This window comes from Aquarana catesbeiana, linkage group LG02 (genome assembly GCF_042186555.1).
Source record: "Aquarana catesbeiana isolate 2022-GZ linkage group LG02, ASM4218655v1, whole genome shotgun sequence".
NCBI classification, from domain to species: domain Eukaryota; kingdom Metazoa; phylum Chordata; class Amphibia; order Anura; family Ranidae; genus Aquarana; species Aquarana catesbeiana.
Window position 1 is genome coordinate 192,780,355 of NC_133325.1, and position 14,686 is coordinate 192,795,040.

The 14,686-nt window shown below is 40.8% G+C and overlaps 1 protein-coding gene across 2 annotated transcripts in view; it reads left to right on the forward strand.

The window, feature by feature from the left end:
* The window catches only part of RCBTB2 (RCC1 and BTB domain containing protein 2), a 77,491-nt gene that overhangs the window by 9,337 nt on the left and 53,468 nt on the right, over positions 1 to 14,686 (forward strand). For both annotated transcript variants that reach the window (XM_073614114.1, XM_073614115.1), the window contains exons 4-6: positions 1,740 to 1,906; positions 5,427 to 5,585; positions 11,905 to 12,012. In XM_073614114.1, coding sequence (XP_073470215.1) covers positions 1,740 to 1,906; positions 5,427 to 5,585; positions 11,905 to 12,012 — 434 coding nt within the window. The remainder of the gene's footprint in view (positions 1 to 1,739; positions 1,907 to 5,426; positions 5,586 to 11,904; positions 12,013 to 14,686) is intronic.

Genomic DNA, 14,686 nt, shown 5'->3' on the forward strand with positions numbered 1-14,686 from the left:
ATCTCGCCAAAGCCCCCAAATGGGGCTTCTAAAAAAAAAAAAAAAAAATTGTACAAAATGAATACAAAACTAAAATTGTACAAAAAAATAAAATAGAATGGTAAAAAAATAATAAACACAACAAAAATAAAAAACGACTGACACCAGTGGCGGAACTACCAGGATCGCAAGTGCGACCGGGCACTTACGACCAGGCCCTGGCATTCTGCCATCGAGGGGGGCCCTTATGGTTTCTTACATCGGGGCCCTGAAGGTTCTAGTTATGCCTCTGAGTAGAGGTTCTGTGGGAGACTGGTAAAAAGAGAGAGGGTTAGTATTACACAGACTGCTGCTCCTTTTTCTTTTTTGGTGTGCTGCGCAATTTATTTTTCTATTGTTTTTTTTAATCCTGCAATTGGGATTTAAAGCGAATCTGTACTTGTCTCACGTAGGGCAAAGCAACTGGTTCACTTAACTGCCACTCTCGTTTGCTACATGTACTCCTTTATTTTCACATGCCCACCAATTCATTTGACCACAGGATGCATAGAAAGGAAGACTATAAGGTCAAAGTTGTAGAGTAGAGCTGCTGCTCTTGCCCCAATGTGACAGCACTGGGTTCCTGAGTGTTCAGTCACCTACCAACACTGTCACATTAGAGGAAAGGGAGTAAGTCCCATGTTCACCTATACTTGGAAGTACCAGGTCTTTCTCGTCACTTCTGGCATCAGAACAGGGCAGTGTGGTAGCAAAGAAAAGGTATGTGTAGTGGGGAAGGGTGGCAGTTAACTGAACCTGGTGCCTTGCAATGCATGGGAAAAGCACAGGTTTACTAGCTTACTGAGAAGGTTTTATGTAACTCTAGGAACATATCTGACTGTCATTGAATGGGTATAAAAAGTTACAACTTGGTCATATGTGTGGTAAACCTATAGTACACACTATTCTATGGCCTTTCCTAGTAAAAGTATTTGAGTAGCTCTGAAATGCCGAACATTGAAAATCTCATGGTTTTCATTTATGTCCATTCACACCTGAGCGTAGTGTCGCTTGACATTTGTAGCTCAAAAAAGTGCGCGGTCATCTTTTAGGCTACAAGCTTCAAGCATTTTTGGCCCCAATAAACTTCAATGGGATCCTCAAACTTGTGAACATGTGCGGAAAACTACATGGAAGAGCAAACGTACATAGTAACTTTCTTTTTTATTGGCTAAGATTTCATTTAAAAAAAGGCTCAAGCCTCAGGCACCCATAAATATGCCTTTACAAACACAAAAAAAAGCCTGCAAAAGCACCAGAGACTCTTAGCTCAGATGTGAATCAAGTGTTAGAGCACGGGTATACAATATCAGGATTTGTTGAACTAGCAGCCAACAGAGAATTGAAGAAGAAAATATTTGTGCCTGTCCAAAGCTTCTGGCTTGTATTTGGCCCTTGAGGACTGCATCCGTATATCCCTGTGGATTTTTATTTATTTTTTTTGCCATTCTGAATTTTGATGGTTGGGCCAACCTGGTTTCAGTTATTTTATAGGAATGTTCTTGTACAGTGAAAGGTAATTTCCTAGAGAAGTGGTTCATGATCGCTCTTTGTTGTTGTATGGTCTGGTTTCAAATGGGGAATCATAATTTACCCTGTATTAGAAATTTTTTTAGGCTGACTTTTTACATGCATGGTGTGATAAAAGTGCTAAACTTTGTAATAATCTTACACATTGTGAAGATAGCTAATTGGCTGTTGCCCTTATTTTGTTTCTGCAGATGGAGAAGTATATAGTTGGGGTCATAATGCATACAGCCAGCTGGGCAATGGATCCACAAATCAAGCGTTAACTCCATGCCAAGTGTCAACTAACTTGGTAAATAAGAAAGTTGCAAGTGTGGTTTGTGGCTCACACCATTCAATGGTAACTACGTCTGATGGTGAGGTAAGCAAACATCAGTGATGTCAGTCTTGGGTCTTGTACACATGAATGCCTAAAGGGAGAAAGTGCTCACTTTGCATGTGTGGTGTGCACCATGTGCTTAGTAACACTTGCAAACTTCAGTAAAACAGTGCAAGAAGCAATTTGTTCTGCCTGCGGGAAAAAAAATGAAAAGTCAGCAGCTACAAAAATACTGTAGCTGCTGACTTTTAATATATGGAGACTTGCCTATCCAGGGAGCCCACGATGGCACCACAGCCGATTTTCGGATCAGCTCCCGGGTGCTGCCGCCACCATTTGTGGTAAGGAAAACCAGCAGTGAAGCTTTTCGGCTTCACAGCCGGCTCCCTACTGCACATACGCGTAGCGCGCTGCGTTTTCTAATTGGCCCGATGGCAGAGGAGGGGGGACCGAACATCCGAGGGAGGGTGTTCTGTCAGAATCGGTGTCCCGTCAGATTAGGTAAGGAAAGTGACGTTCCGTCAGCTGCGCATGTGTTCCACAGCTACCAGGGTTGCTAATCTGTCAGAACACCTGCAGTCAGAAGAAGGCAGTGGACATCTTACTAGACCCAGCTACGTCTTGAATTTAAGAGTAATTTTAGCAATAAAGTGAGTGGATATAAATAAATGTAGTATGTTGACATCTACTGTATGATGCTGTTTGGAAGTTTAATTTTGAAAGCCTAAAGGTTTAGCGCTGAGCAGTGGGGGGCGTACCAACATGGCCTCCTCTACCTTTCTACTGCTAGCTTTTTTCAAAATATAACATAAAAACAGCATCACATATTCAACATACTATATTTATTTAGATCTGCTCACTTTATTGTTAAAATACTCTGAAATTGAAGACGTAGCTGGGTGTAGTAAGATGTTTGCTCTGCCTTCTTCTGACTGAAGGTGTTCAGTCAGATAAGAAAACCTGGTAGTGGTGAAATGCATGTGCAGCTGATGGAATGTCACTTCCATTACCTAATCAGACGGGTCGCTGATTCTGACGGAACAACAGCACCGCAAAGCAGTCTTCCAGAAGTGAGGAAGGGTACCTATCAAAAACAGGTACCTGTTCCCTTCTCCCCCTGAAAGGTGCCAAATGTGGCACTGGAGGGGGGGAGGAAGCAGATCAGCGGAGCTTCTCCTTTTGGGTGGAACTCCACTTTAAGTGTAACGTGTGCTGCATATAGTAACTCATTACTATTAGTAATACTAAAACATGTGCTGACTGGTGTTTGTTGTGTAGGGGCAATGTTACAATACAAGGCACTGTTTATCTTTTTAATTTAACTTTATTAAAATGTCACAAAATAACACTTTTTATTCAGGTCTGTGCAGCACAGTGCATTTATGCGCACTGTGGTGTCATGTGGTGTAGTAAGTTGTACCGTGTAAAAATGCAGGAAGGATGTCTGCAGTTTTACGCAACGCACCGCAACCCACCTCAATGCAGTATTTTGGTTGTAACAGGACACACAGAAAACAACTGTTTAAAAAAAAAGTATGGGTTTAGGAAAGAACAAACATTCATACTCGCCTAGATAGCTGTAACACCGATCCCAGCTGCAGCTGTCTCCCACCGCCTCGAAGACCGGGAACTGAGCGATCAAAGACCACTGATTGTTCAGTTTTTGGTCCTCAGGCTGCAGAGAGCTGGTGACTGTCAGTCACAGGCTCTCTGCTTTGCCCCTCCAGTGCTCATTGGAGCACTGGGCTGTGGAGGGGCGGGAACGGCTGGTTCAGTGTCTCAGCAGCTTGCTGAGATGCTGAGCTAGCTGCCAATCAAGGCATCTGGGTTGATCCCTACTGTAAAGTCAGGATCTTTCCCGAGCCTGGACTGACTGAGGGATGTCAACCAACAGCGGACTTTAGCCCGCTGACGGCTGAAAAAGGGTTACGGGAGTGCAGAATGAACTGCACTCCTGTGGTCTATTGGAGAAGCATAGCCAAAATAGCTTTGACTATACTTCTCCTTTTAAAACTGGTCATAGATGGATTAAAATTCAGCTGCTTCTATGGGCAGGCTGGTTGTACTAAAGTCGATCTATTGATTGACTTCAGTACAACCAGCCTGTTGTGTGTGTTTTTTTTTTTTTTTTTTTTTTTTCATATGATCACTGCCAGTGGCTATAGCCGTCAGCAGTGATCAATGTATTCTGACGGCGGGAAAACCTCCTGCTGTCAGAATACAATAGCGCAGAGGGAGGGATTCCCCCATCAACACTGACTGTATTGATGGGGGAATCTAGCAATTTTCTTTCCCTACACCCGTGGCTTTTATTTTTCATTTTTTAACATATTTTCCACCAGGTGTGCACTGGTGGTCAGGCTGGACTTTTGTTATAAGATTATGCGTTCTTTCCAGCTGGTCATCTGAGAAATAGTTCTTATGTGTGCTGTGAAAGCCTGTGAAGCTTTTATAACATATCTAGCCCTAACCAAAAATAAAGTCTTGGGTCATACCTGTAATCGCCCATTTCTGAATATCGCTCCTTCCCCTGTTTATTTGTGTTCTATAAACTGTGGTATTTATGAAAGGTAACATGCTGCAGTCACTATATCATGAAAGTGAATATCATTTTATTTTACTAAAGTACTGGGTACCATAAACTATTGCCATTTTTATTTATTTTAAATAAAATACTTGTTTTCAAGTTTTTTGACATCTGTTGCATCTCAGTACTGCTAATTTCCTGCAGGTTCTTCACAGCCACTTGCAATCTCCACACACTCCAACTAAATGGTATTTTCTAAGCTTACCATACACTAGTAGAATGGAAGTCAAAGTTTTTCTTTTAAGATCATTCTTTTGATTTTTTTAATTGTTAGTGGGGTCAAACCTTTGTTCAACTCTTCTTGTCACTGTGGTTGAAAATGAAGGCATGGGATGGAAACATTTTCTCAAGCAAATTTCTAACAGTGACTGTGGTTTTCATTTGGGAAAGTCCATTCACTTCAAAATGGAATGTTAAAAGTAAACCTTTATTGAGGCCCTTAATGATATTTGTCATGTCATCAATTGTACTGATGAGAATTTTTTTTAAAGGTTTGTGTGGATATTCATATAAACATTCATATAAAAATCTGTTCGTTTATGGCCAGTTTTAGACTGGGTTTCATGATGGTGACAGCAGTGTACATTGCCTGTGTAAAGTGTGTTTTAAATGACCACTTGTCTCCAGTGGAAGCCCATGTGACAAAGTGGCAATGCAGGACCACATAGAGGGACAGTTGTCCCTCTATATAATAGGGAATGCGTAAACATGGGCATTCATTTACCATGTATTTTAATAAAAGCTGTAAGTTTAAAAATAATGAAAGGAAATTTTGAAATTACATTAACCTACATTATTCTAATCATTGCAAAAAGACAGTTGTATAATTTATAGCTGTAGGTGTGATTTGCATTTGATGTCACATGTAGACCTGGTTTGTTTTTAATACATGCAGGAACCTTGGTAGTTGATAACTGAATGCATGGTATAAAAGAAATTCTGATAATCTTTTTCTTTTTTTTTTTTTGTCCACAGGTGTACGCTTGGGGATACAATAATTCTGGACAAGTTGGTTCTGGCTCTACTGCTAATCAGCCTATTCCAAGAAGAGTTACCAGCTGCCTACAGAATAAGTTTGTTACTGGCATTGCTTGTGGACAGATGAGTTCTATGGCTATTGTAGAAAATGGAGAGGTGAGATATGTGCAATTATTATACATGAGCAAATGTACTCCTATCATGGCTTTAGGCTAACTTGTCTGAGACTATAATACTGTGTTATTATTGAAAATCACCAGCTTTTCAGGGATTTTAGGGGTTACTCAGGGCCTCATTTTCCACAGTTATGATTGATGAGGTTCAGGAAATGGTCTCATCACTAGTTATCACTTCCGCCTAGCAGCACTGGGGTCGTTGGTTCGAATCCCAACCACGGCACTACCTGCCTGGAGTTTGCATGTTCTCTCTGTGCCTGCGTTGATTTTCTCTGGGTACTCCAGTTACCTCCCACACTCCAAAGACATGCCTGTAGGTTAATTGGCTCCTGTCTAAATTGGCCCTATTATATGTTGGTATGAATGTGAGTAAGGCCGGCCATACATGGAAAGAAATTTGCTTGATTCCCCACACAACACAGACAGTGCTGATGCGGGAATCCCTCCTGCCGGGCCATTGTCTTTTCCCAGCGGGGATGGCTTCCCCTGCCCCTTCCCTGCCAGGAGAAGAAAATGGCTCTGCAGGAGGCATTCCCGCATCAACACTGTCTGTGTTGATGGAGGAAGCAAGCAGATCTCATTCCTGCAACTCGTGGTTGCAAGAAAGAAATTCGCTCTGTGTATGGCTGGCCTTACTCAAATTCATACCTACATATAATAGGGCTATAGCAGCCGCTTGCAATAATTGCAAGTGAATCCAGCAGGCTGGTTGTACCAAAGTTGATCGATCAACTTGGTACATTCAGCCCGCCCATTAATGGTTTGCATCTCGCCTGGGTCCTGCTGAGCTGGCCGAGATTCGAACCGTGGCCCTTAGGGACCTCTGATTGTAAGCTCTTTGAGGGCAAGGACTGGTGTGTGTGTGTGTGTGTGTGTGTGTGTATAAAGTGCTGCGTAAATTGATGGCGCTATATAAGTGCCTGAAATAAATAAAATAAATGTGTCAGTGCTTTCATGAGCAACATTTGTAGCAACTAGTCTGTTGCTCCAAAGTGGCAAGGCAAATGTCTCCTAAGGATTTGTACCACAGTCAAGGATTTGTCCCCACTGACAACACCATATTGCTAATGTCATATGTTTCTGATTTTAGTGGGCAAGGGTTATACATCTGTCAGATTTTGTGTTGCTGTGTTCTCAGATTTACCCGCTTTCATTCCAAGTGACTGTTAGTAGTGGGAGAGTAAATTATTGGATCTTTCCCAATGCCAACACTGCCCGGTTAATGGTTTCAAGGGGTGGGATCAGTTCACCAGTAAGAGATTGCCTTTCAATTCCTTTTTGAATGACTGGAACTGGAAGCAAGGGGAAATCATCTTACATATACTGTAGTTACATAGTAGGCGAGGTTGAAAAAAGACACAAGTCCATCAAGTCCAACCTATAAATCTCAGCCACCAATGAAGAGTCACCATAATAAAGTAGGTATACTTAACTGAATAGGCCCCATTCTCAAATCTATCTAGGACTATTATTTTTTTGCATATCACAGAGTTTGAATTTAAGTCTCTTGTACATGTCCTACAAGGAAACAATAAAAAACTAATAGTAAAGTCCTTGCTCCTTGGTTCAGTAAGACGATTTGATCCTCATTTGATACCTAGGCTTTAATTGTGAAGGAGTGACCCCTTGTGGATGAAAGCATCAACTGTAGAATACAGAACCCCCTGTAAATGCGGTATTCATTTTGTTTTGTTTCAAGATATTATCAGACAATGTGTATTCTGCAGTGAAACATTTTGTTACTGGTTTGAAATTACATCCTTAAATATGGTACAGTAAACAGAACACATTCTACAATGCTGTCACTCATTGAGGTGAATTTACTCAAATCCGAAGCAGCCACAATCTGGAACAGCTGTGCATGGCAGCCAATAAGCTATCTTTCATTTTCAGAGCTTAAAGGTATTAATCTCAAAGCAAAAAATGCCAATCATTAGATGTGGTGGGCGCATCAGCTTTTGTTTTTTTTTTTTACGCCTTTTTCCCTCTGTTTTTACCTGGTGATCTGTCCAGTGACACACCTCCTGTATTAGAGTGCCTCCACTCTGGATGGAGGAGCAACAGAGACACCTTTTGGACAGCAGCATTTTCAGTCTTGGGGTTGGGTAGTGTTAGATGTACACTAAACACATACACTAAATCCAAATTTTCCTAGGTTTTTTTTCCTTTTTGGTATAAAGTTTTAATATAAATCAAAGCTGACCCTTGTGAGTACCCATATCAGTGGTAAATGGTTTGTCACAACCCTCTAACTCTTACATCTTTAGGACAACTTGTTCTGTTGACAAACAACAGACTTACTGGCTAGATTACCAGGTTAAAAAAAAGAAAGCCTAAAAAAACAAATTAATACAGCTATCACATCTAAGATTTGGCAAGCTGCAATATAGTAAATGTTTGTTTCTGGGTTCAATACTACTTTAAATGAATGACTAATATGAGAAAGGTTACAGGTGAATGTACTATGTTAAGTATAGTACACAAATCGCAGTGCTGTATATGGAAGGAGAGTCATTATTATTATTATTATTATTATTCAGGATTTATATAGCGCCAACAGTTTACGCAGCGCTTTACAATATAAAAGGGAGACAATACAGTTATAATATAATGCAATACAATAGGATTAAGAGGGCCCTGCTCAGAAGAGCTTACAATCTAATATCATTGATGTTTTCCCGTGTTAGTATATTTGCCAGATTATAATTGCTTTAGGATTGCATGTAGGATGATTTTTTGGGCTTTATTGTTTGTGTGTAGAAGGAAGTAAGATTTCTGTCCTGCATCTAATGTAGTTGTGGTTTTAACAGCATGTTATCAAAAGTGATAAATTAATTTCATGTGTTTTTTTCTTTTTAGATATATTACCCATATTGGAACTGGGTCAGATGTAAAGTAAATTATATAACATAAAAAGTTTCTTTAGTTCGTGAGTCAGGAATGATTTACCCCTCCCCCTAGTCATTTACTGCTATCAATGACCCTAGTGAGGAGACCTCCCCCTACTCGGGTCCTGCTCTAAAATCCAGTGTCACCCAGTAGTTTCTGCACAGGAGTACATAGAGAACACACTACATCAAGAGCAACTGGACTGGCACAACTCATTGTGAACGCACCTACCGCTTGAGTTTATTCACCCCAATCTCACAGTATTTTAAGGATTTTTCAGTGAGAGTTGGAAATCCACTGTTTAATTTGGTTTCCAAATCTATAGAGCTTTAGTTGCTGTCTTTTTTCTTTTCTTTTTTTTTTTTTTTATATATATAGTTTTTCCCGATGTCCGCATATTCAAATTGAATACATTTTGTTTGGTGAACTTGCATATGCGTAACGTCTGTTACCATGATGTACAGTATAAGATATCTTACAAGAACAGGTTATAAGAATAGTGTAGTCATGTCATATGCTGGAGGAAATGGGTCTATATGTCTATCTCTGATGTCCTCTATGTTCTGTGTCGAAGTCATCATTTTGGCTTCAGTTTGAGAGGCTCCTGAGATCCTTTGACCTGGAACTAACCTGACCTGCATTTGACCTGCCTCAAGCAGGGTTTGAATTCCCATAGACTTCGTACATAGTACAGGAATACAAAAGTCCTCTGATGCAAACAAAAGGTGATGACACCGACCTTCTACTGAGGGAATAGTGCCTCCTTATTTTTTTTAAAGTCTCCTGTTGACCATGTAAATCACATTGTGGGCTGCAAAAAGTAGTGAGCCAAGTCATTATGGCCTGTGGTTCACACAGCAGTTTTCATCTCTTTGTAACCTTATAGGACACTTCCTAAGGTTATCAGTAGAGGGAAAAACACAGCCAGAATGTCGGAGGAAAAAAATATGTAAAGGAAAACCATCAATACCATCAGTGCAATAATATATATTTGATAGATGTTTCCAATATAATTTATAATAGGCATACATTGAAAATATCATACCTATAGTAAAGATTTCTATAGCTGTATGTTTTGATAGAAAAAGAACCGTGAACGGTAACGAAGCCGCTAAAAGTTCCCGGTGATGTGAAAACCACTATATACACAACCTGACCTTTTTTTTGTAACATTGGTAAATACAACAGTAATTACACAATGGTGTTGTGCATTGGAACAGTCTCATGATATGGATTGTGACTGCAACCTGGATGGATTAGGTAATGCATGCACATAATGGTGATTTTACAGGATTTGGCTTCTGGTCATGAGATGTGTGCTTTTGTTGAACATGGATGTTTACTTTTATTAGGAATGTGCGTAATTCATGAGCTGTTCTCTCCAATTTATTATCCCATCCTAAACTTCGGAATATTTTCTGTGTGAGCTTTACAAGATGGGTAGCTATAGCTCCACACAGTGCCGTGCATTTTGTAAACTGTTGTGGTTTGACATATGTAGATAAATTAATTATGTGGGCGCTAAGCCCTATTGCTAGGTGTTTCATTGTAAAGCCGGCCATAGATGGAGCAATTTTCTTTCCTGCAAGAAAATCGCTCACTCCCCCATCATCGCAGTCAGCGTTGATGGGGGGGTATGCCTCCCACTGAGCTATTTCTGTCCTTACTGAGAGAACACAGTTATTTTTTCTAGCTGCTATAATAATTGCATGCTAAATCACGTTGCAATCGCGGCAACCCACATCGCGTGAAGGATGTCGCCCAAAAAAAGTTCAGGAGCTACTTTTGGGCGACATGCTTCACGCGATGTGGGTTGCCGCGATTGCAGTGCGATTTATCACTTGGCACACCCGCACTGCAATTTTAGGTGTCATCTCAAATGTGAGACCCAGGATTTGTCATTCTCACATCGGCGCTTTCAAATCGCGGGCAGAATCTGAGGCAAATCTGCCCGCAATTCAAAACGCTGAAGTGTGAATGCAGTCTTAGAGATGCTGTGTTGTATCTAGCACACATCTCTTAGGCCTGCCCAGAGTTTTTGCAGGGTACAGTTGTAAAGTGGTGTGGCCATAAGGGTCAACAGGCTTTGGGATTGTGGCGATGGTATTGGGTTGACTTCAGGTTTTTATATACAGTAATCTTTATTTTAGTTTTCAAAAAGAAAGGGATGACATGCATACACAGTTTTTATTAGAACCAAAAAAACAAGTGTAAAAAAAATAAATAAAAGCAATGCGCCATGTATCACAAACCTGCGACATTAGTTTCAGAAAGTTCTTTGGTACATACAGTTGCAAACATCATATGATTCCACCTTTTTTATACCCAAACATGGGGGGGTTGTGCTTATAAACCAAGCCAGGGCTATGCACCTATATACATTCCTGTAACCTGTGAACTTATTGTGACATGGGATGAGAAAAAGGGGAGGGGGTTATGGGAAATGAGAGAAAGGACAAGGAGAGGAGATAGGGAAAAGAGGAAGGGGGAATAGGAGGGTCATAGACCCTATGAATACTAAAAACCAAACGTTCAATACAACAAAAACAAAAAACAGTCCGCACTATATCTGAAATCGTAAATGGCATTAGCACAAATATTCTGGGGGTCCGGAGCATGCAGGTCCCAGCCCCAATAATGGTATATTAAATTAACACAGTTGGGGTCTCCGGCAATAAAGACAGAGGCAAATAGGATCTAGAGGTAATAAACTATGGTACCTGTACGGCGCTAGAGGTGTAATGTATCCAGGTAGCCCAAAGGTTGACCTCAGTTTGAGATGCTTCTGAGATCATTTAGAATTAATTGACTGATGAATTTTACCTGCATTTGAACTGTTTCAAGCAGGTTTTAAATTCCCAAAAACTTTGTATGAAAGCAAGCAAAATCAAGACCTGCCCTGAGAAAATAAGACTTGTCACCAGCACTCCCTGGTATAGCGATAGTCTTGTCCTTCATGCCGCCTTTGCCGTGAGAAAAGGATCCTGCACGATCCCAAAACAAGGGCTTGTGATGCCTGTTGCTTTTTTTTTTCAATAAAGGACAAGGCTATCACTATGCCAAGGTGTGCTGGTGAATGCTTTTATTTCAAAATGCTTTCTTTCATTTAGTCTCTGGACACTTCACAATTACACTTTTTAATTACTCAGTTTAGTTCAGACGATTAGACAAACACTTCCTCCAGAGTTACACATCCTACAAAAGATATTACCAGGCAATAGAAATATTGTATGAAGTTTATGATTTGCAATTGCAGTGTGGTGTGGCAGAGGATATGGAAATGAGTCAATGACTCACTGTGCAATGGCAATGGCTGTAAAATTATCATGAGAAGGATATTTGTTCTGGAAAAGTTGAGTATTTTGCCTAAAAGCCTCCATTCACCTTTCTTGTTTTGTTCCCTGTTGAAGGTTTATGCATGGGGCTACAACGGAAATGGACAGCTGGGGTTGGGAAGCAGTGGCAACCAGCCAACACCGTGCAGAATAGCAGCTCTTCAAGGTATTCGTGTTGAGCAGGTGTGTTTTAGTTTAATGATTTCCTGTAATCTAAATATAAGGCTGTAATGTATGACAGATATTACAAATATTATCTGGAAATGGAGAAATGAGGTGGGTTTATTTTCCCTGCCTCTGTGATATAAGCCAGGCCGGTAAATATCATCCACATAAAATTGTGTAATAGATCTAAAAAGTGAAACATTGTCTTTTAGTGTTTTTAGATATAGTAATCTGTTCGAAGAGTCGATCAACTGTACAATTAAATGCTTCAAAAACTGTGTTTCTATGTTTTGTTATTACATTTCTGCATGGGGCAGATATATTTTCTCATTGCATATGCAGGGTCTGTTTTGGTAAAGTTTTGATCTGCTGATCCCTGCTGAGTAGGCGGGTGACAGGTCCGTCTCCGCTCAGTGTGCAGAGATGGACCTCTTAAAGCCACGCTGTCGTCTATGGAGAGCGGATGAAAACGGACCGCCTGTCCGTTTTTATCTGATCCGATTCTCCAGACAGATGGAAAATAGGGTTTCCATCCGTCTGGATTTCACGGACAGGATCGGTTTGGATATCGGCAGATGTCAGCGGACATGTCACTGCTGACAGGCGAACCTGATCAGGGCGCTGTGTGAAAGGGGTCTTAAGCTGACTATAAATGTAAAGACTTATTTTGTTCAACCCAGCAGGCTGAATGAGAGAAATCACTTGATTTCCCCCCATCCATGCTAAACGGCATGGCTGGACGAACCTTCCACTGCCACATCTAAGAAAACCCAGTGCATGCAGTTGATTGGCTGCAGTCACTGTTTGGCCAACTTTTTTTCCAGCCAGCTCCTTTCAAATTGCAATTTGTCAAGCTTAGAATTGTTGACGGCCATCCTAAGCTTGAATTTCATAGGAATCGGATGATATTCAAGCTGTGTATAGCTAGGTATGCACTCAGTGGTACAAATGAGCATCCAGCTTCTGTGTTGGCAGTGTTCCACCATTAGTTTGGCCTGCAATCCCTGTAAGAAATTAACTGACTGCCAGCATGCATATAAAACCAATATACTCCGTACCAGGGCTGCTGTTAGAAATCATGGGGCCCTGATCGGCCTTCCAGATGGGGGGGCCCAACTCCATCTTTACTTCCCCCTCTGGGTACAGTTGAGCAGCGACAACAGGACCAGTTGTACTGCCTTATCAGCAGCCCTGCTCAGTACACTGTTTGAGCTCATTTACAATTGCATTAGCAATTAACAGTTGCATCCACTGCAGATCGCTCTCCAGAGGGTGTCTGACAGAAAGGCGGCATTATGTGGCCTCCTTACTGCCTTTTTTAACCCCTAAAAAAAACCACACCACTGTGCCACAGCTGCATATGTAATTTAAAAATATATCTGCAGCTCAACCACCTATTTTTACCACCCACCAACTGCAAATATAGACTAGGCCTTTCAGAATTGTCATCCAGCATGCACTAGGTTGGGATTGGAAGCACCTGGCATGTGCTCATTTTAAACACTTCCCTTAACAAAGCCATACTTTTCCTTCCTCACAATGCAAACTTACCAGACTGACTGACAGCAATGCACATTTCATATGGCTCCGATTTTTATCTTGCAGGTTGTTATTTGAGAGGCTGCTGTAGGCTAGGTTCACGCTGCTGAAATCAGATTTTGATCTGACTTTCAAGGCGACTATATGATGCTACTTTGGTGGTGTTTGTGTATTCTATGGGACCAGAATCGTACTGGAATCGCACCAAAGTAGCACAGGACCTTTTTTTTAAAAATCATGCTGTGCTGCACAGCATTGATGTGAATAGGCACCATTGAAAACAATGTGATTTCCTTTGTCATGCAATTCTGTGTCAATCAAGTCGCATCTGAAGTCACACTAGTGTGAGCCAGGCCTTGCTCTGCCCGATATACAGATAGCCACTGACAGAGTATCTTTGAATCTGTATATGTCATTCATCTGGAAATATGGTTCAGTAAGCTTTTAAAGTCACATAAAAAAAAGCTTTATGGTAATCATAACATTATATTATTCCAAAATCTGTGCTCTTTGAAAGAATGTTAGAAACTGATTTTATACAACATAGTAAAACAGCAGCAGTCAATCGTTAAACCCTACTAAATGTAAAACACTACCTGTTATGTAAAAATGTCTACCCTACACAGGACATCAACTCCATATCCTTAGGGTGGAACCAGTGGCAGACTGGCTTGCAGCCTACGTTCTATTTACCATTTTCCTATGCCAGTGTTCCGTCAGAATCGGCGACCCATCAGATTAGGTAACGGAAATGACGTTCTGTCAGCTGTGCATGCGTTCCACCGCTAGCAGGTTTTGTCATCTGACAGAACACCTGCAGTCAGAAGAAGTAAGAAGAAGTCAGGACATCTTACTACACCCAGCTAAGTCCTGAATTTCATAGTATTTTTTGCAATAAAGTGAGCGTATATAAATAAATATACTATGTAGACATCTAGACTAGACATCTATGATGCTGCTTTGATGTTATATTTAGAAAGAAGCTGGACGCCAGTAACGGGAAGGTGGCGGAGGCCATGTTGGTACACCCCGCACTGCTCAGCGCTAAACCTTTAGGCTTTCAAAATTAAACATCCAAACAGCATCACAAATGTCAATATACTATATTTATATCCGCTCACTTTTATTGCTAAAATTACTGTTAAATTCAACA